This window comes from Chrysochloris asiatica, unplaced genomic scaffold (genome assembly GCF_000296735.1).
Source record: "Chrysochloris asiatica unplaced genomic scaffold, ChrAsi1.0 scaffold00004, whole genome shotgun sequence".
Classification (NCBI taxonomy): Eukaryota; Metazoa; Chordata; class Mammalia; order Afrosoricida; family Chrysochloridae; genus Chrysochloris; species Chrysochloris asiatica.
In genome coordinates, this window is record NW_006408522.1 from 38691075 (window position 1) to 38713809 (window position 22735).

Below are 22735 nucleotides of genomic sequence, written 5' to 3' on the forward strand. Positions count from 1 at the left end.
AGGTTCAATCCAGTTCCTAGGGGATCTTATTCTCTAGCATGGGTAGCAAATGGGTATCCTTCCATCTTCTTTTGATGCTCTCTGCATCATCCAGTATTTTGTCAATAGTATCCTTCACTATTGCAAGTGAGAGCTTGAATTTTTCTTCAGTTCTTTCAGCTTGAGAAAAGCTGAGTGTGTTCTTCCCTTTTGGTTCTTATAATTTGTTTTTTTGAACATTTCATTATAATACTTGACTTTGTCCTCTCAAGCTGCCCTTTGAAATTTTCTTTTACTTTCTCATTTCTTCCACATTCGCTTTAGCATCTCTACATTGGAGAGCAAGTTTCAGGGTCTCTTCTGACATCCATCTTGGTCTTGTCCTTCTTTTTTGTCTCTTTAATGACCTTTTGCTTTTTTTCTGCATAATGTTCTTAATGTCATTCTACAACTCCACTGGTCTTTGGTCATTAGTGTCTAATTCATCAAATATGTTCAAGGTCAAATTTTGGCTCTAGTGGACTTGTTTTCATTTTCTTCAGCTTCAGCATGAACTTGAATATGAGCAGTGGTCTGTTCCACAGTCTGCCCCTGGTCTTGGTTTGACTGATGATATGGAGCGTTTCTACCACCTCTTCCCAAAGATGTAGTCAATTTGATTTCTGTGCTTTCCACATGGTGAGGTCCATGTGTATAGTCATCTCTTATGCTGTTTAAAAAAGGTATTTGAAATGAACAAGTCATTGGTCTTGCAAAATTCTCTCATGTGATCTCCAGCATCGTTTCTATTACCAAGGCCTTATTTTCTAATTACAGGTCCTGCCTCTTTGTTTCCAATCTTTGCATTACCATCAACAGCAATTATCAATACATCTTAATTGCATGTTTGATCAATTTCAGACTGAACAAGTTGGGAGAATCTTTTAATTTCATCATCACTGGTTTTATCGGTTGGTACATAAATCTGAGTAACAGTGGTAGTAACTGGTCTTCTTGTAGGAGTATGAATATTATCCTATCACAGACAGCATTATACTTCAAGAAAGATCTATAAATGTTCTTTTTGATGAATGCACTGTCATTCCTCTTCAATTTTCCATTCCTGACACAGTAAATCATATTATTGTCAGATTCAAAAGAGCCAATACCAGTCCATTTCAACTCACTAATGTCTAGTGACAAAGTCTACATTTCTTAGACTCATAATTCATACATTCCATATTCTGATTATTAATGGGTGTTTATAGCTGTTTCTCCTCATTTTGAATTGTGCCCATCACCAAATGAAGGTCCCAAAAGCTTTACTCTATTCGCGTCATTATGGTCAACTCTACTTTGAGAAAATACCTCTTCCCCAGTCATATTTTGAGTGCCTTCCAATGTTATGCGCTCATCTTCTGGAACGGTATCTCACAATATGTTGTGCTATTCATGATGTTTCAATATTCGACATTCTGGTTCAACTGCTCTGCACAGGTTTTCAGTGGCTAAACATTCAGCAGTAGTTCGCCTCTCCCTTCTTCCTAGTCTGTCTTAGTCTGAAAGTTCAGCTGAAACCTGTCTACCATGGGTGACTCCGCTGGTATTTAAAATACCAGTGGTATAGCATCCAGCATCACTGCAACACACAAGCCACCATAGTATGACATACTAGAAAGTAGTTTTGCTTTTGACCTTGTTCTTAAATGCCCATAGCGTTTGCTCTGACTCATAGCAAACCTGGGTTGCTAAAAGTTGGAACTGATTCAACTACACAAGAAGAGTAGTTGCTCAACTGGAAATACATACCTAACAAATCCTAATTAATAGCTGAAGAAACTTTCTGGGGCTTAGTAATTCTGAAAGTATGTGAATTTCATCAGGACCCCATGGTAACCCTGAAGGACATTTATAAATCAGACAGTGAAGATAAATTTAAAAATAAGTCAACAGTCCGACTACTCTCATTATTAAACAAAAACGTACTCAGTTTAAATGGCTATTGTCTTGTTGTTGTTAAGTGCCATCAAGTTGGTTTCGAATCATATTGACCCCGTATAGGGTTTCTGAGGCTTTGTATCTTTCCAAGAGCAGAAAGCCTCATCTTTCTCCTGTGGAGTAGCTGGAGGGCTCAAACCATTGACCAGTGCTTAGCATATGGTGAATTTAAAATGTAAGACTTTTTCAACAACAATAACTACAAAGAATTGGTAGTCAAGGTTCTATAACATCAATAAACTCCTAATTGATTTATTTCAAATGTGGCTAACTGATAAAGCACATCATCATAAAGGTTACTTTATGGAATCAATTCTATAACCTTTTGAACTTTTGATCATCTATAAGTATATTGGGATTAAAAATACTAGTTATTAATTATAAATAAAATGTACAATGATAATTTTAAAACATGCAAAATCCCAACAAATTCAAAAGTACTTAAATGTGTACACAGACTGCATTCGGGGGGTGGGGTGGGGGAAGAGAATCAGACGTTACATTGTCAACAAACCTGACCAGGTCTATGTTGAATACAGCAGAGAGTGGTTTGAACCAGTTCTAGGAAGTGGACTATAATAATAAAAGAAAGTAAATACAATTACATAGGGGTACTTGGTAGGATAGCTTTGCATTCCAGGACAGATCCAAACAGGTTAGTTACAACACTAAATTCTTTGCTATCTAATAAGCATACTTTGGGACCATTAATATTTCAATAAGATCTTAAAGTTTATCAATCCAGTGATAACAAAAAGAACAAAGTCTGTCCCTTAATTTCTATTAAGATTAAATAAATGCTAATTATAGAAAACATACAAACATTTTAAAGAAAATTAAAACTTATCAAAAAGATAATTATTAAAATTGGACAAAAATGAAGTAAGAAGTAAAGGCTGGTGGTTGTTATGTGCCGTGGAGTCGGTTCTGATTCATAGCAACCATGCATAGGGTTTCTGAGGTTGTAAATCTCTATGGGAGCAGAAAGCCTCATCTTTCCCCTGTGAATGGATGGGTAGTTTAGAATTGCTGACCTTGAGGTTAGCAGCTCAAGTCGTAACAACTACACCATCAGAGCTCCTTAAAAGGGAGAGAGAGAGGGATAAATGTGGTTAGTGAGGAGGAATATTTATATATGAACACTTCCTAACTTATTCTTTTAGGTCAGTATTACCCATGTATCAAAAATCAAAATAAAATAATTAAGCTATGAAAAATAGAAGGGGCGGGACATGCACATACACTTTCCGATGAAGAAGTTACCAGCACTCTGTTAAAGGAATTAATATTGTCAACTTGCACCTCAGAGTAGCTCAGTCATTCACTCAGTTCTTAACTATTACCATCCAGCTGATATTTTGAAAGTTCAATGAGAAAATACAGTTATTCTGTTCTTCATCAAAATTTCCTACTATTATTGTAGGGCATCCTGCTGTGACGCTGTAGGATAAGCACTGGACTCCAAGTTGGTTTGAACCACAAGGTGGGCAATTCAATCTCACAAGCCACTCCTGGGAAACCATATACCGACTTACACACTCTATGGCACTTAACATTATTGTAAAGTCCTGGAACAGCACTATAGGTCAAGTTGCTGGTTGAAACCCACCAAATGCTTCTTGGAAACCCTATACAATGTTGCTATGAGTTGGAACATACTCGATGGCACAGAACAACTACTGTTGTATTTCTTCATTTCTATTAGAACTTGATTTATACATTTTGAGGCTCTTTCATCAGAAACATAGATATTGATTATGGTTATGTCCTCTTGCTCAACTGATCCTTCAATCGTGATAAAATGTCTTCCATTGTCTCTTTATACTGCTTTTTTTTTTTTTTGCCATAAACTCCATTTTATCAGAAATTATATTGCCACTCCTGCTCGTTTCTGACTGCCATCACCTTGATATATATATGCTGTTAAGTGCCAATTCTGGAGGAAAATATTAACAGTACCATGAAGTGCCAAAAAGATCTCTGTTGTGATGGAAGCAAGGGTGGTGTGTTGTTGTTAAGTTGTTCAGTTTAGTCGGTTTCGATTCATAGCAACCTGTATAGGGTTTGTAAGCAGTGGCTGGTTGGTATGAAGTGCTGATCTTGCAGTCAGCAGTCCAGTGCTTACCCTACAACACCTCATCAGGACTATGCTACCCTTTTCTAATAAAAGAAGAGTTAAGTAGAAAACCTTTTAGGAAACATGTTGTTGTTAAGTGCCATCAAGTCTGTTCCAACTCATAGCAACCCTGCCTGGGGCTTCCAATCTTGGGGCTCAAATGACCTTTTGGTTCAGTGCTTATCCTACAGCACCACACAAGGACTCCATACAAGATTTATTTCTAGTACAATCAACTGTAAATAAATGACTAGAAAGTTTTCTGCTAAAATTCTTCTCTCACTCTTGAGAAAAGTCATATATTTGACCATTTAAAACACTATTATTTCTTTATTACTACACGAGTAGTAATTGTTATTTGTTGTTGTTGTGAGGTGCCACAGAGTCAGTACCAATTCATAGTGACCCTATGCACAACAAAACGAAACACTGTGCGTTCATGGGCCAACCTCACAATTGTTGCCACACTTGAGCCCATTGATGCTGCCACTTTGCCAATCCATCTTGCTGGGGGTCTTCCTCTTTTTCTCTGACCCTCTACCTTACCAAACATGATATCCTTCTCCAGCGACTGGTCCCTCCTGACAATATGTCCAAAGTATGCGAGACGAAGTTTGTCCATTTTGGTCTCAAGAAACACTCTGGCTGCACTTCTTCCAATACAGATCTGTTTGTTCTTTTGGCAGCCCGTGGCACTTTCAATACTCTCCTCCAACATCATAACTCAAAGCATCAATTCTTCTACAGTCTTCCTTATTCACTGTCCAGCTTTCACATGCATATGAGGTTACTGAAAATGCCATGGCTTCGGTCCGGCACACCTTAGTCCTCAAGCTGACATCTTTGCTCTTCAACACTTTCAAAAGGTCTTGTTCAGCAGATTTGCATAATGCAATATGTTGATTTCTTGACTGCTGCTTCCATGATTGTTAATAGTTGATACAAGAAGAATGAAGTTCTTGACAACTTCAACCTTTTTTCCATTGATAAGAATGTTGTTTATTGGTCCAGTGGTGAGGATTTTGTTTTCTTTACATTGAAATGTAATCCATACTGAAGGCTGTGCTCTTTGATCTTTCTTCATCAGTAAGTATTTTAAGTCCTCTTCACTTTCAGCAAGCGAGGTTGTAATTGTTGCTACTTCCCTATAATTTTTAAAGGTCACAGACATGAGGGGGCAGGTGTTTCACATCATTTCAAGAACTCACCTGAAGCAGAGTATTCTAGGATGTGTTCCATAAACAGTATGGCATGGCACACATGTTTTAAACAAATCATTTATATGATTAACTATGACACAGGAACTATTAAAATGGACAACTTTCCCACCAAGAAGGCTTTTCAAAGAAAGCCATCATTAAGTTGGGAGGAATCACACAGACTCAGTAGTCACCATGTATAAAGAAACAAGAATCCAGAGAAATGAATGAAAATGAAACTAATCAGTACAAGCATTTACAGAAAATGACATTAATGATCCCCAAATGCGGTAATAATGGAAAATAACATATACTTCAATCCTATTACTGAACCATTCAGAAGCAGTCTTGTTCAAAAGTGTATTTCCCAGCATATGGTGGGGAGGATAATTAATTTGTGTGTTTTTGTCTCTGTCCCACTGGACATGAGACTTTTCAGTTTACAGCCATGTGCTACTGCTTTTGATCAGACTAGTTCACATAACATAGAACAATTTACCATAACTAATCTCTCTAAGAAATCTAGAATTCTCCTTTCTGTCAATATTATGTATGTTTATTGTCCCTGTTTCATAAGGAGAAATGGTTGGAGGGCACAATAAATGTCCCAATTCCTAGTTTAGTGCTTTTTTGTTGTTTAGGGCCATCGAGTCGGTTCCGACCCATAGCGACCCTATATAGGGTTTCCAAGGAGTAGCTGGTATGCTTGAACCACTGACCTTGCAGTTCAAGCCGACTTTGCTGTCCAGCGTATTAGCCCACAGTGTCACCAAGACTCCACTTTCTTGTCAATCTACCATAATTCTACTCCCCAGAACTGGACTAAACGCTCCTTTGAAAGTCCTGTCATAAGGAATAAGGTTTTCTCAGTCCCAGGTTTACCCTCAGTATTGTTGCTGCTATTATTAAATGCCATTGAGTCAGTTCCAGCTCATAGCGACCCTGTATTTCTTAGTATATGCGGGTCTAGCCATACCAGGACTCCTTATCCTCATTAGTTCTATGTATAAGCATCCAAGCAATCAGCTAATCAATCTGTTAGCTCTGACCAGCACCACACTTACCAATACTCTGACCCTAATTCAACCACCCTGAATAAATTACACATTACTTTCAGTATATTCTGGTGTAGTGTAATGGGATCAGCAATGGACTGCAAGGTTGGCTTGAACTTTAAAGCCCTTAACAAGCCTTCACCCATTTTTTGTTCCCAAAACCTAAAAGTACATGATTTGAACTCCTCGAGGATTACACATAACTGTTATTTTGATCTGGTGTATATACATTGAGGAGTACAAAATTATTCAGGAAAGCATTAGTTAAAAAGATAGAAACACCATTTTCTAAAATGTATAGACTTAGATAGAGGATATGTTGAAAAATAATACCTTCACAATTTAGTTGTTTTTTAAATAATAAAGGTTTCTATGATTTTGCAACAATATTTTTAAATTTACCTTCATATTTTATTATGTCTAACATAGGTGAAGGCTTGTGATGTGATGGTGGGTTAATGTGCTGGACCACAAGAACTGTAAGGTCGGCAGTTCAAGCTCACCAGCTGCTCCTTGGAAACCCTTTACAGGGTTACTATGGGTCAGATGGCATTTAAAAAAAACAAAACAAAACAAAAAACCCAAACACACACACACACACATATATATACACACACACATATATATACACACACACATATATATACACACACACATATATATATACACACACACACACATATATAAGGAGTCCTGCTGTGGTACAGTAGGACAAGCACAGACTGCTAACCGCCAAGGTAAGAAAAAGTCTTCATAAATGTGGTACTGGTCAGAGCTAACAGATTGATTAGCTGATTGCTCAGGTGCTTTAACCTAGAACTAGTAAGGATAATGAGTCCTAGTGTGGCGCTGTAGGTTTAAACCCACTAGTCTCTCAGAAACCTTTTACAGAGTAGTTATGAGTTGGAATCAACTCTATGGCTCTTAACAACAATGACTATACACACAATATTGTGTCTCACTCTGATGTTTACTCTATTTCACATCTGGAGTCCTGGTGTGGCTAGAACAGGATATACTAATAGAAATACAGTGTCACTATGAGTCAGAACCGACTCAACAGCACTTAACAACAATATAGGTGAATTGTAAATTCAAAAAATAAGATGACTTAGGATAATTCCCAACTTTTGATTGAGAAAGACAACATGGAACAGGTACGTTAAGTATATTAAGACTTTCAGTATATTCATAGACTTTTCAGAAATAATTCAGAAGTACAAAAATTCAAGAAACCAATATTCAAATCTGAAAGTAGGTGCCATTCAACATGGTCATGTATGAAAGTATTTTTTGAAACTTAAAACATATTTGTAATGGATATGACATTATAAATGTTCAATGAGCTCAATATAAAAAGAGGCTTCAAAAAGTCTGTGGAAAAATTGCATTATTCATGAACTTCTTGAAGCCTCCCCTTTATAGGAATTTCTAAGGCCTTGGAAATTATAGAATTCTAATTTCACAACTAAGTATATCTTCTTTTGCTTGATGCAGGTATACGCTAACAATACTCAGCTTTTCACATATGTTTATTATTGTTTTGTGGCTCACAAATAAAATAAGTTTTAGAACAACTGCAAACAAATTAAAATTTAATACCTAACATTACTAAAAGTTAGACTGAAATTAAACATACATACAGAAACATTCACCTGTGTAGATTTGGAACAATAAAAAAATTTTTTTTAAAAAAAGAAAGAAAGGAAGGGATGGAGGTAGATAAATGAATTGGGCCTGATACTATCACTTTTTTCCATAAAAATCTTCACATACCATCGAGTTGGTACCGACTCATAGTGACCCTGTATAGGATTCCGAGGAGAGGCTGGTGGGTTTGAACCTCTGACCTGGCAGTTAGTAGTCCAGTGTTTATCCTATAGTGCTACCCCAAGAAGAGAGTTGTTGTTGTTAAGTGCTATCGAGTTGATTCCAATTCATAGCGATCCTGTATAGGATTTCCGAGGAGTGTCAGATGAGTTTCAACTGCTAACCTTGTGGTTGAAACCAACCTTGTGGTTGAGTGCTTATCTTATGGCACCAGTGGCCACCAAGTAGTTCCATGAGCTTAGAATAACTAGATTACAAGGCAATGAAGAGAGAGAACCCAAGAGCAAAGGAGTCTTTGGGCAGAGAGAGCAGCAAAGCATTTGTGTAAAAGGTCAGATACGTAGTTTCTGTGGTAACTACTCAACTGTGTTGTAATGTCAAAATGTCCACAGATAACACATAAATGAATTAAGCTTGGCTGTATGGTGCTGTGGCGCTGTGGGTTAATGCGCCAGACTGCAAAGCCTTTGAACTGCAAGGTCGGTAGTTCAAGCTCTCCAGCTGCTCCTTGGAAACCCTATACAGGGTGGCTATGGGTCAGAACCGACTCGATGGCACTTAACAACAACAACAATATATTTAAATAGGATTCCAGGAGTGGTGCTATGAACTAATGTACTGGACCACAGGGTCAGTTTGAACTGCAAGGTCTACAACAACAACACTCCAATAGAACTGTATTTATGGACTCCCTGACATGTAGATTCATATAATTTTCTCATGACACTAAATATTATTAGTTTTTTGATCTTTTTCAATCAGTTTTTTAAAAAAATGTCAAAACTGTACTGAGCTACTGGGACATACAAAACAGGAGGCAAGTTGGATTTGAATGATAGTTTATAGACCTCCAGTCTAGGGGACAGTTGGGGAAAAGGGGAAGCAGGGTGAGAATGGTTTACTATCTCGGGGGATTTTCATAAATACTCCTATATTAAATAAATGCAATCACAAAGGCAGTCCCTCCATCCACATGCATTAGTTTTACTCCCAATGAAAGGAAAACATGCATTTCACCATCTTTAACAAAAAGACAGCTCCAAAAACATAATTACTGATTCACAGCAGATATACTTCTCATAAAACAAAGAGCATCAATCATAATGTTAAACAGACAATTAAGTTAATCAGTAGACATAATCTTTAAATGATTTAACAATAAATAATTATCCATTACCATTTTGTCCCTGAGTCGCTCTCCATGGATATAAAAGTCCGCACAGCCATTGTCTTCCTGATGAGGGACTTTGAAGACAGTGACACAGCTCAGTCCACTCCCTCCAAGTGGTAACCATCCACCACTTGAGTCATCCCGGGTCATCACCACAGCTCGGACTCGTGCATAACTATTACTAAAACAGATGCAAAGAAGAGGAATTAGTTTTTCCATAAACAAAACACAGCCAACTTGTCAGCCTTGTTTGGGAAACCAAAAACCACATTAGTTAATATGTGGTGAATAAAGCATTTACTGCTTACATGACAGTCCACACAAAGTACTTGGTTCAAAAACCTAACTAACTTTAAAGGTTGTAATTTGCTTTTTAAGACTAACCTCAGAATAGAAGACTATGAAATTCATATCCCAATTCATTATTTGAATAGTTTATGCATGTTTGGTTGCCATGAAACAAGTTATTAAGGACCCCAGAGACAACACTGTTGAATGACACGGAGGCTGTAATCAAAGATGTCACTACACAAAGGAAGCTTCAAAAAATTGGTGGAAAAATCTAATTTAAAATGATGGAATACCGTCATGAAAATTTTAACCCCCTTGTGTGTATGACCATTTGCTTCAATAATATAGCCACGACAAATTACTGCTGTTATTTCTAGCACATTTAATTTCCTAAGAGTTCTTTTCAATCATATTTTCTAAAATGTAAAAACCACACTGAGCTAGAGTGTCATACAAAAACAGGTGGTTGAAACAATGGGCTCAAGTGTTACAAATTTAACATAATTAAAACAAATGAAAGAAAACGTGCTTAATTCAGATGCCACAGTTTTCCGTATCTTCCAACAAGTGGGAATCTAAACCACTTATACAAATTATATAAAGATAAACTGCGTAAGTCAGTTATCAAGAAAATTGGTCTGTAGAAACATTTCTTGCCTTCTTTTGGATAGATTATATTTTTGAGAGAGACAATATTCTATTTCCATTTCAACTGTTTCTTTCCAATATTAACTGCAACTAGTGTTAACCTAACTATTGTTAGAGGCCAAGATGGCCAAACTTTGTCTCTCATACTTTGGACATATTGTCAGGAGGGAACAGTCGCTAGAGAAGGATATCATGCTTGGTAAGATGGAGGGTCAGAGAAAAAGAGGAAGGCCCCCCAACGAGATGGATTGTCCAGGTGGTAGCATTGATGGACTCAAGTGTGGCAACAGTAGTGAGGTTGGCCCAGGATTGAACATTGGCACCTAACAACAACACTGTTAACCTAAAATGAAATTTAAAATTTTTTTCATTGTGAATTGGGTGAAGGTTTGCAGAGCCAATCAGTTCTTCATTCAACAATTCATAAACATTCTGTTTCATGTGATGGTTTGCAATCCCCACAATGTAACTCCAGTTACCCGACTTTCTCCTAGTATTTACCCTTTACCATTCGCCTTACATAACACTTCTGAACATTGTCCTTTGGTAAATGCTGCCCTTTTGAATCAAACTGTTAATTATTCTAAAGTCTACATATTGCTCTACTGTTACCATTCACTTTATAGATGTGTGTATTGTTATGTTGAAAACTGAGAGCCCTGGGCTGAGTTTCTAGACCTCTAGGTGACTAAGGGCTATAGTCTCAGCAATTCTACCAGTGTCTTTAGGAAACTAGCAAACTGAATCTTTTTATGATTTTTAATTTTGTCCACATTTTTCTCCCACTCTAAGATCTTCTAACTCGATCCCTTTTCAGAGCAGTTGGTAGTGGCAGCCGGGGATCACCTAGTTCTTCTGGTCTCAGGGCCATGAAGATTGTTGCTCATATGATCCATTAGTCCACTGGACTATTTCCACCTCACTCTTCTTTCCTCAAAATAGACAGAGAGCGAAGAGCAATAGTTGCACCTTAGATGGCTGCTCATGAGCTTTTTAAGAGCTAGATGCTACTCACCAAAGTAGGATGTACAATTCTGTCTTTATGGACTGTTTTAAAACTTTTAAATACAAATTCCTTTTCAAATGTAGTGTATCATGATGGCTCTTTAGAAAATTACATGGAATGTAATTTAAGCTTGATTTTGGGTCTTACGAAGATCCTGAAGTCCTGTGCAACAGTTTTGTGCCATTTGTCGTCAAGCTTGTTTGAAATTTCCTACATGTTTTTTCTTTTTATTTTACGTATTTATTTACTTTATTAAGGCTAAGTTTACACACAGTAACATGTATCAATCTTAAATACAATTCAACAAATTGTGAACTGTGTAACCTACATGCTAAACAAGATAGACTGTTTTCATCATCCCAGAAAACTCACATGTACCTCCTTCTTATCTAATAGGGAACCAGTTTTAATTTCTAACATACCAATTACTTTAACATATTTCTGAACTTCATCTAAATGGATTAAAAGAAAATCACTACATGACCTCTTTTTGTCTGGTTTCTTTTGATCATTACGTTGCTTTATAGTGTTATTGTTGTTAAATGCCACTGAGTCAGTTCCAACTCACAGTGACACTGTAGGGTTTCTGGAGAGCAGCTTTTGGGTTTGAACTGCTGATCTTTTGGTTTCAGTCCAGTGCTGATCCTGCAGTGCCACAGCTTTTAGTGCTGAGGAATCTTCCACTGAATGATATCCATTTTCCTTTTGATGGACATTTATTGTTTCTAGTTCTTAACTATTGTGCATAAAACTGTTAAATACATTTCTCTTAGATAGTTATCTAGGAATAGAATTGAAGGGACTATTTTCCCAAGTGGTTATACCATTTTACATTCCCACAATTAAAATAATTTAAATTGTTCCTCTTTGTGACATTTGGTGCTTTCAGACTTAAATTTTATACACTGCAGTAACTGCATAATGATATCATAAACAAGGTAATCACTTTGAAGATTAAGGTGCACCCAACCCAAGGTTGTTGTTGTGAAGTGCCATCAAGTCGGTTCCGACCCATAGCGACCCTGTATAGGGTTTCCGAGGAGCAGCTGGTGAGCTTGAACCGCTGACCCTAAAGTTCAAATGGCTTTGCAGTCTGGTGCATTAACCCACAGAGCCACACCAGAACTCCCAACCCAAGGTAAGGTATTCAAAATCACCTCATGTGTATGTGATACCTGGACAATGACAAGGAAGACCAACGAAGAATTGATGCATTTGAATTATGGAGTTGGCAAAGAACAGTGAGTATATCATGGACTGACAAAAGAACAAGCCAATATGTCCCGGAAGTAGTATAGAAAAATAACTCCTTGGAAGCGAGGAGAGTGATACCAACTTGTTTCAAGTACTCTGGACATGCTACAAGTATGGACCAATCCCTGGCGGACATCATGCTTAGTGTAAAGGATCCACATAAAGAAGACCCTCAGTAAGAAAGATCAACACAGTGGCTGTAACAATGGGTTCAAACATAGCAATGATTGTAAGGATGGCGCAAGACCAAGCAACATTTTATTCCTGTATACATAAGACTGCTGTGACTACAAGCTAACTTGACTTATGTATTGGCCGCTTATCTTCTATTTAAGTCATTTGATGATTGTTTATTGGATTGTTTCATTTTTCTTTTAGAAGTTAAAAATATAATTTGTGTATACGCATTTTTTTTTGGTCAATGAACACTGTATTTTCAAACTTTCATTGAGCTGTGGTTAAGACTGAGGATTCTAGAATAAAACTTTCATGAGTTGAATCTTGGCTCAGCAATTTCCTAGTGTTATTACCCTGAGAAACGTTACTGACCTTCGTTGTGTCTAAGGGACATCTGTGAAAGGAAACAACAGTTAACAAATAGAAAGTGACAGGCACAAAATAAGCATCAAATAAGTATTAATCATTATCACAACAAAGAATCTAACATTTAAGAAGCTGTAATTTTAGTAATTCCAAGTTAAGTAGTGGTTGTTTTTGAGTGCCACCAAGTCAGCTCCAACTTATAGCAGCAAAGTAGAACAACCCCATGGTTTTCCTATATTGAATCTTTATAGGATTAGACTGTTAAGTAGACAACAGTTCTCTATTATGGGTCAAAATAATTCTTTATACAGAAGCTCTAAAAGTTTTTAGCTTTTACAGATCTTTTACAAGTTCTGGAAGTTTTTAGTTTTTACAGTTTTCCTGCTAATCAAAAGGTTAGCAAAATGAAGCCACTAGTTGCTCTGTGGGAGTCTGCTTTTGTGAAGGTCTGCAGCCTGGGAAACTCTATGGAGCAGTCTTACTCTGTCCAGTAGGCTCAGTATGACTCAGGACTGATTCAGTGGCAATGGGTTCAGTATGTTACCCTTATTCCAGGGATGCTTATTATTCAGAGGTTCCTGAGTCTTGTCTGAGCTCAATTCTGGCCAGTCTTCATCACAGAGAAATCTCCCAGAATATAAATAAGAACTGGTCAGTGAAGGAATTTATGCAAAATGCTGGGACAATCTAGGTACCAAATTGAGATCCTCCTCTTTCAGATGGTCTTAAGCAACTATTCTTAAAGTAAATGTGACATACATCCTAAGAGATCATGGAAGCTACATTACGGTGAGTTTATCTTTATATATGACCTTTCTGGCATTGGGTATGTAATTCTGCCAAAAATGATTAGTTGGGACACCATCTTGTAAGGGACTGATGGATTACTATGCAAACTGAGTGATTTGTGGTCTACTGATGGGAACGGTCAGTGCATAGTCTGGTTGGCCATGCCTTGAAATTTAATATAAGAGCCAATTTTACAGAAGTTGAGAGGGACATCAAAACCCTCGAGAAAAACCTGGAGCAGAGCTCATCCTATAGGGCGCCCTCACTGAGAACTTCTGAGACCCAGAAGAGAAAGAGTTATAACACTGAAGATGGTGCCTGATGGTGAGAGACACCAACAGTAGGATGAGCTGCGGGAACCATGGAACTACTACGCAGTTGTGGTATGCTTCCTGGACTACATACAAAGAGAGAACATTGAGTACCTCTAGGCACTTGATAGCAGAGCCAAAGAGCTATATAATACTTGTCTAAGCGGGATGGAGTCCTGGTGTGGCGCTGTGAGTTAATGCGTCAGACTGCAAAGCCATTTGAACTACAAGGTCAGTGGTTCAAGCTCACCAGTCACTCCTTGGAAACCCTATACAGAGTTGCTATGGGTCGGAACTGACTCAACGGCACTTAACAACAACAACAACAACAAAGCAGGATGGAGGCCTAGGAAAGCTTGGTAGCAGTGGCAGTGGAGACAGTCAAGACAGTTGGCACAGTCAAGAAGAAAACGAAAGCTTTCTTGCCTGGGAGTTACCCTAATTGACAAAGCTGCTGCTGTCCTTGCTTTCCTAATAACCCACATAATTTTAAGTACAGTCTGTGAGTTCTGTGTAACCATTACAACAAATTAACAAACCCAACAAAGTAGAGTGCCACGGGGGGGTGGGTGGGGGTGGTGGAGCAGTTCGTATAAGAAATGGTGAAGAAATTGGAGCATAGAGGTATGTCTGACCTCTTCCTCACAGGAACTAGCATTGCGCTAATCTTGATTCACTTACCTTCTCATGAATGTAGCCTACTACTGATGTTGTATTACTGTTTTTACAGTGGGAACCAGATGGTTGTTTAATGCCATCAAATTGGTTCCAACTCACTCATAGTGGTTGCTGGGTTTGAACCACCAACCGTACAGTTAGCAGTCCAGTGCTTATCCTATAGCACCACACTAGGACTCCAGGAACCAGATTACAGAGATACAATCAGTACTTGATAAATGCTATCTGGTTCATCAACAAAATATGCCTAAGGATATCACAGAAAGATGGCACAATAACTTACATACATTACATTTAGATACAATGTTTGTGAACAAAATCTAAGCACTTAAAATCTGATATATCTGAAGTTCAATGAAATGACACAATCACAAAAGCAGAATTTAGGAGCGATCTAGGCTTCAAAATGCCACTCATCCTTTAAGCATTTTTTGGGTACTATTAGATCCTGATTCTTTCTTATATTAAGCCTGATTACATAGTAAACTGGAACATTTATGAATTTTATATTAGAAGTATGTAGGACTTGGAATACCCAATGAGTTATATAACCTAATTCAGAAGATCAAAGTATGTTTTGACTTTAGAGTATGGGGGTAATTACCCTCTTTAGGACATAATCTTATTTTAACTTCATTGAAACCTTAACAGTTTTTATTTATTGTTACACAATTTCATTGATAAACTGTGTAATACTTCTCAAGTATATTTTGTTGTAGTTGTTAAGTGCCATCAAGATGGTTCTGACTCACATGTGTGTGACCCTGTGTAGGGTATCAGAGGATCGGCGGGTGGGTTTGAACTGCTGATCTTGTGGTTAGCAGTCCAGTGTTTATCCTACAGTGCCACACCAGAGCTCATATTGTTGCTATTGTTGTTAATTGCTGTAGAGTCAGTTCTTACTCACAGCGATCCTATGTAGGGTTCCATGGAGCTGGCGGGTTTGAACTATTGACCTTGTGGTTTGCAGTCCAGTGGTGATTCTACAGCACCAAACCAGAATTCATATGTTGTTGTTGTTAAGTGCCATCGAGTTGGTTCCGACCCATAGTGACCCTGAGGAGCAGCTGGTGAGCTTGAACTGCCAACCTTGCCGTTCAAATGGCTTTGCAGTCTGGCACATTAACCCACAGTGCCACACCAGGACTCATGTAGGTGATTGCTATTTGCTTAAATGAATAAGACTCCAGTGAATAACAGAAACAGACTTTCAATCAACAAGGGTCTTTGTATTAGCATATTTAAAATTTTCTAATAATAAGATCAAGAAAACAGAGTTTGTTGATCTTATTATTAGAACGGTTAAGCGTACTGCTGCTTAGTGGTTTGAACCCATCAGTGGTTCTATGGGAGAGCAGATCTGATGATCTTGTTCTTGTGACAATTAGGAGACTAGGAAACTCCAAGAGGCTCTCTACTCCATCACATGGGATCACTATGAGTCCAAAACAACACAATAACAGCAATAGTAAGAAAACCAGAACTGCGTTAATCCCTGAGATCTATTCTACAGATACCAGTTTCTGCTCTGCTCACTCCTAGTCTCTATTCCCATTCTCATTCCTAAGGGAAGATGCTACTCTGACACCAAAAGAAACTCTGGTAGTGTAGACGTTACTACACTACCAATCCCAAGGTCAGCAGTTCAAAACTACCAGCAGTTCTGCAGGAAAAAGATGGGGCTTCCTGCTCCTGCAAAGATTTACAACCTCAGAAAGCCACCATCACCACCACCACCACCACCACTCTTACACTGGGGGAGGGGGCGCAGTAATTAGATTCTTTGCCATAACCCTGTCCTTTGCCTGGACACAGCTGACTAGACTATAAGTATTTTACCTATTGCCAGTCATAAGAATTGCCATAAGAATCCACATGGCTCCCTGGGAAAGATAAATAAGACCGTTTGTAACTCTTTCTCACTCATTAATTTGAACTAATAAATCTGGAACCGATTTGACTATCTGTGTTCTGAGCAGCTGCCTGGTAGTTCCATGGTTCCTGCAGCTCATACTACTGTTGGTGTCTCTTACCATCAGGCACCATCTTCAGTGTTATAACTCAGAAGTTCTCAGTGAGGGACCCCTATAGGATGAGCTCTTCTCCAGGTTTTTCTCGAGGGTTGATGTCCATCCCTCTCAACTTCTGTAAAATTGGCTCTTATATTAAATTTCAAGGCATGGCCAGCCAGATATGCACTCCATTCCCAGTAGAACTCAAATCATTCAATTTGCATAGTAACGCACCAGTCCCTTACAAAATGTGTCCAATCATTTTGGGCATTTGATGGCAGAGCTAAAGAGCTACATAATACTTGTCTACACAAGATTGTTGTTGTTTTTATATGCCGTGGAGTTAGTTCCGACTCACAGCGACCCTGTACAGGGCTTCTGAGGCTGTAAATCTTTACGGGAGCAGAAAGCCTCATCTTTCTCCAGCGGAACAGCTGGTAGTTTCGAACTGCTGACCTTGTGGTTCACAGCCCAATTCGTAACCACTATGCTACCAGAGCTCCGTTTCTACACAGGATGGAGGCCTAGAAAAGTCTGGTGGCAGTGGCAACTATCAAGTATTAGTAATTCAAATCTCCTACTTACAGCTTTTACATGATGGAAGCATTTCAGGCATCTGGAAAGTCTTCCAGAAGAATAAGAAATCTACGTACAAATCTTAAGACTGAACAAGGCACTCACAAATTATCGCTTTAGATTCAGTCATTCTAGGTACTTCTAGATAGTATCACTAACCTGCCACAGTAGTTTAAGGTTAAAACAACTTCATATGCTCCCTGCCTTCTGACACCACTACAATCTATTACTCATGACTCTGAGGTTATGATTTTATATCAATAACAGAAGTTATAAATAAGAGCATTGGTGGTGGTGGTTATGTGCCGTGGAGTCGGTTCTGATTCCTAGCCACCCTGTACAGAGTTTAAGGGAGCAGAAAGGCTCATTCACGTGAATAAGAGAGCAGAAGGTAGAAGCACCATACCAGGACTCCAGGCATCCATCGCGTTGTTGTTGTTGTTAAGTGCCATTGAGTTGGTTCTGACCTATAGTGACCCTGTATAGGGTTTCCAAGGAGCAGCTGGTGAGCTTGAACCACCGACCATCACACTGTTGTTAAATGCCATCGAGTTGATTCCGACCCACAGCGACTTCCAGGGAGCAGCTGGTGAGCTTAAACTACCAAACTTGCACTTTAAGTGACCTTGCAGTCTGACACATTAGCTCACAGTGCCACACCAGGACTCCAACAATAACAACGTTGTTGTGAAGTGCCGTCGAGTCGGTTCTGACCCACAGCGACCCTGTATAGGGTTTCCAAGGAGCAGTTGGTGAGCTTGAACCACCAGCCTTGCCTTTTTAGGTTCCCAGATGTGTGGCACTGTAGGATAAGCACTACCATGCAAGGTAGGTTTGAACCTCAAGGTCAGTGGATCAACCTCACCAGCCGCTCCTTGGAAACCCTATACAGGGTCACCAAGAGTAGAAGACAACTTGATGGCATTAGCAACAGCAGTCAGCCACATTCCTTGGCTCATGCTTCTCTTGCACCTTTCTTCCATCCTCAAAGCCTTTCCAGGAAATCTACATCTCTCTGACATTTTTTCTGATCTTAGTATCATATTAGGGAAAAGTTCTACACTTTTAAAAACTCTTGTAATTAGACTAGATTCAATTGGAAAACAAGGATGATCTCCCCCATCTCAAAGCTGTAACATAAATCATATCTACAAAGGCATTGCAGATTTTGAGGATTGTAAAATGGGCATCTCTGAGGATGAACAGAATACAATACTCACTTTCTACCCACAACAATAGAAAAAAAAGGAAGATTATTACTTTAAAATAATTCAAAAGACTTAGTTAAAAAAGAAAAAAGACCAACAATCCAAAAGAAAATAGGTATAGTTCATGAGTGAAATTCACAGAAAAAAGAAGCTCTGAAATGTACAAAAAGAATTCCAACCTCACTCACTATTGTGTTGTTGTTATGTGCCGTGGAGTCGGAACCGACTCATAGCGACCCTGTACAGGGTTTCCGAGGGTGTAAATCTTTACGGGAGTAGAAAGCCTCACTCACTATTAGAGAAATGCAAATTAAATCACAGGTTCATTATTCTTCACCTATAAAATTGGGAAATACCAAAACATTTGTAAGCACAGGCAAAGGTGAAGATGAAGAAGTATAAACATAAGACATCTTTGGAGGGCTGTTCAGAAATATCTGTAAAAAATTTAAATGCACATACTCTTGACTCAAAATTCTACTTCTACATATTTGCTTTCACTTGCATGAAATTATATCTCTACGTGCAAAAGAAAAGCACAGCTAATTATAGAAAGTGAAAGAATGAAAGCAATCTATGTGAAACTTTGTGGTAGTGGTGGTTGGTTGTTGTGGAGTCAGCTCCGACTGACAGCGGCCCTGAATAGGGTTTCCGAGGTTGTAAATCTTTACAGGAACAGAAAGCCTCATCTTTCTCCTATGGAACAGCTGTAGATTCGAATTGCTAACACTGTAGTTAGCAGCCCAGTTCGATAAGGAACTGTTTAAATTACAGAACACCTATGTAGCTCTGGTAGCGTAGTGGTTACGAATCGGGCTGCTAATCTCACGGTCAGCAGTTTGAAACTACCAGCTGTTCCGCAGGAGAAATATGAGGCTTAATGCTCCCGTAAATATTTACAGCCTCAGAAACCCTGTACAGGGTCGCTATGAGCTGGAACCGACTCAACGGTACATTAACAACAACAACATGTAGCCATGAGTCCTGGTGTGGCGCTGTGGGTTAATGCGCCAGACTGCAAAATTATCTGAACCACAAGGTCGGTGGTTCAAGCTCACCAGTCACTCCTGGCAAACCCTACAAAGGGTCGCTGTGGGTCAGAATCAACTGGATGGCACTTAACCATGTAGCCATAAGGGAAAAACTGGAAAGCTCTTTATATTTTCATACACACTAATCTACAAGTTCTACTGTGAAGTTTAAAATAAGATACATAAGTATGTTTAGTTTGCCACCATTTGTGGGGGGAAAACAACCTATGCACTTGCTTGTATATGAATATAATCTTCAAACAGTAACCTAGTAACTGTCCCTATAGTAAGGAGAATGGAACAAAGAAAGATACATGAGTAATTTTCTTTTCAGTAAGTAAGTACCACTTCATATTAAAAAAAAATTTTATACCAGGCGAATGTATTACCAATTCAAGTGCATGCATGCACACACACACACACTGAAAATTATGATCTCAAAATGATACCTTTTAAATGCAAATAAGATACCCCCCCCTTTTTTTTTTTGACAACCACACCCTCCCCCAGTAGGGTGCATTCATAAGTGTGCTATGCCATTGTTTTGAAAAAACACATTGTACCAAAATTTATATAGCACACTTAATAAACTAACTCTAAGCAGGACAGTGTGGTTGGCAAAAATATAAAAGTAGAACTCGTGTTATTTGTGTAAACTTACGGTACTTATCTCTAACACAAGTTAGCAATTTTTATATACTTGTCATTCACAGTACATGTCTTAGTCTAGACTAAGTTTTCTAGAGGAGGAAAAAACAAAACCAGTGTGATATATATACACACATATACTCCTGAAGTATGTGGGGGAAGGTGAGAGAGAGACAGATTGAATTCAAAGAAATAGCTCACGCAATTGGAGAGTTTGTTGTTAAGTTCCGTCGAGTTGGTTCTGAGTTATGCTAACCTGTACAGGGTTTAAAAGGAGCGGCTGGTGAGTTTGAATCACCGACCTAGCAATTCAAACCAAACTTGAGGTTCACTGCTTATCCTACAGGCTGTCACTGAGGTCCAGTGCTTATCCTACAGTGCCACAACAGGGGACTGGCAAATCTAAAATTTACAGGCCAAACAGCAGGTCAGAGACTTCTCTGAACTTTGTCAGAACATCCACTTATATAAAAAGGCAGGCCACACTCCAAGGAAACTGTCCTTTATATTGAATGGATGATCAAATCAGATCACATCATGGAAAGAAATAACATTATATTACATTGTAAAAGAACAACCAGCCTCATGCCTGACAAACTAATAAGAATCACAGCCTAGCTAAGGTGACAAGTAACATTAATCAATCCTCACAGTACAATAGCTTTCAGCCTTGTTAATTTCTGTGTGGTCAATAGAGACTACACCCCATCCCGTCTCTTAAAGAATCAATGAAGCATTCCAAATGCACCAGAAATTAAATCAATTTTCAAGGAAATCTGAATATCCTATATATCAAGACTGTTCAATGTAAGACATATCACACTTTTAAATTTTCTAGTAGCATATTTAAAAAGTGGGGGTGTGGTGGTTCTGTAGGATAAGCATTGGACTGCAAACCCCAAGGTCAGCAGTTTAAGCCCAGCAGCTGCACAAGGCTTTCTTCGCCCACAAAAATTTACGGCCTTAGAAACCCTATACTGGGTTGCTAGGAGTCGTAATCAACCCCATGGCACTTAACAAACATGGAAAAAGAGGAAGTTGTTGTCAAAATGTTTAAGGACACTCCAAGAATTCATCCCAACACAAACACAGGAAAATTTATGAAAAAATTGTCCCCAAAAATCAAGCTTTTTATGAACTATGGAAATAATCATTACATCAAGCAATGGTAGGAAAACTTAGTGCAAGTTTTAATCGTCCTTATCCCACTACCTATAGCTGACTTCGTGAAGATAGCAGTCTCCATTCCCAGTATGAAACCTTGCTCAGGAAGGACCAGAACAGACTTAGGCTCAAAGAATTGTGTTTGTCTGTTCTGATCTGTACGGAAGTTATGGAGGTTAGCAAAAGAGCTGATGTCACTAAGTGTTGGCCTTTGTTATACCTAATTTGCAATTTATTCAAGGAAGAAAAGTAGATATAAAGAGGATAGTCTATAAAAACATTGTTAGGCAAATGAGCAACCTGCTGTCACATGGGACAAAGTATCACAGATGAAGCAAACACTTGTTGCTGATGTTGGTTCCAACTCATAGCAACACTGTATAGGGTTTCTGAGGCTTTAAAAAATCTTTGTGGGAGCAGAAACCCTCCCCACTCTCCCACAAAGCAGGTGGTAGGATTGAACAACAGACCTTAGAATTTTCAGTCCAGTGTTTATCCTATGGAACCACCTTGCCCCCAAAGCAAACAGCAGAAGTACCAAATGCCTGGGAGAAAAAGTCAAAGAGAGTTTGTTTGGGAAATTAAGGAATTCAAAACCACTCATGCATAGTGCGGAACTTAGGAAATCACAATCACGCACACAGCAGAATCTATGTTCAGAAAAGACCTGAGAAGACCCTAAAAGCTTTCAACTGTGGCTAATCAAGGCTCAGTGCAAGCAGGAAGTGAAGGCAAAGTCAAAGTTGTAAATGATTTGAAGAGCCAATCTGCAAAGACTAGCACAAATTTCTTCCCTTTACCTTTGAAACATTTCCCTTTATCTTTGAAACATTCCCCCTGGTATTCAAAGAAAGCTGTGCTAACAGACTAGCAGACCACAGATAAAGGAACAGAAACTTCAGAGACCACGTGTAACACAAAGAATACAGACTTCACAAAAAAAGTTTTTAAAATTCACTGGACAACAGCTACAGTCCACAGTAAGCACCAAAACCAAGACTTGAGGAGATACAATGTAATTTCCAGAAATTACATTATAATATTTAAAATGTATAGCTGTAAATGGAAAAAGAAAAAAAAAAACCACTTATAAACTATGCACAGAAGCAAGGAAGCATAGCTCGTTCAAAAAAATAAAAACAGAAATCTTATGTAGAAACATCCACTGGTTTGTCAGTTTGTTGTACTTTGGTGGTTTGTGTATTACTGTGATTCTGGAAGATATGCCACAAATATATTACATACTGGC

General features: G+C 38.5%; 1 protein-coding gene across 1 annotated transcript in view; it reads right to left on the bottom strand.

Annotated features, from left to right (window-relative positions):
* SPRED1 (sprouty-related, EVH1 domain containing 1) overlaps positions 1 to 22735 on the bottom strand; it is a 109406-nt gene that overhangs the window by 34811 nt on the left and 51860 nt on the right. The window contains exon 2 of the mRNA XM_006831788.1: positions 9334 to 9508. Coding sequence (XP_006831851.1) covers positions 9334 to 9508 — 175 coding nt within the window. The remainder of the gene's footprint in view (positions 1 to 9333; positions 9509 to 22735) is intronic.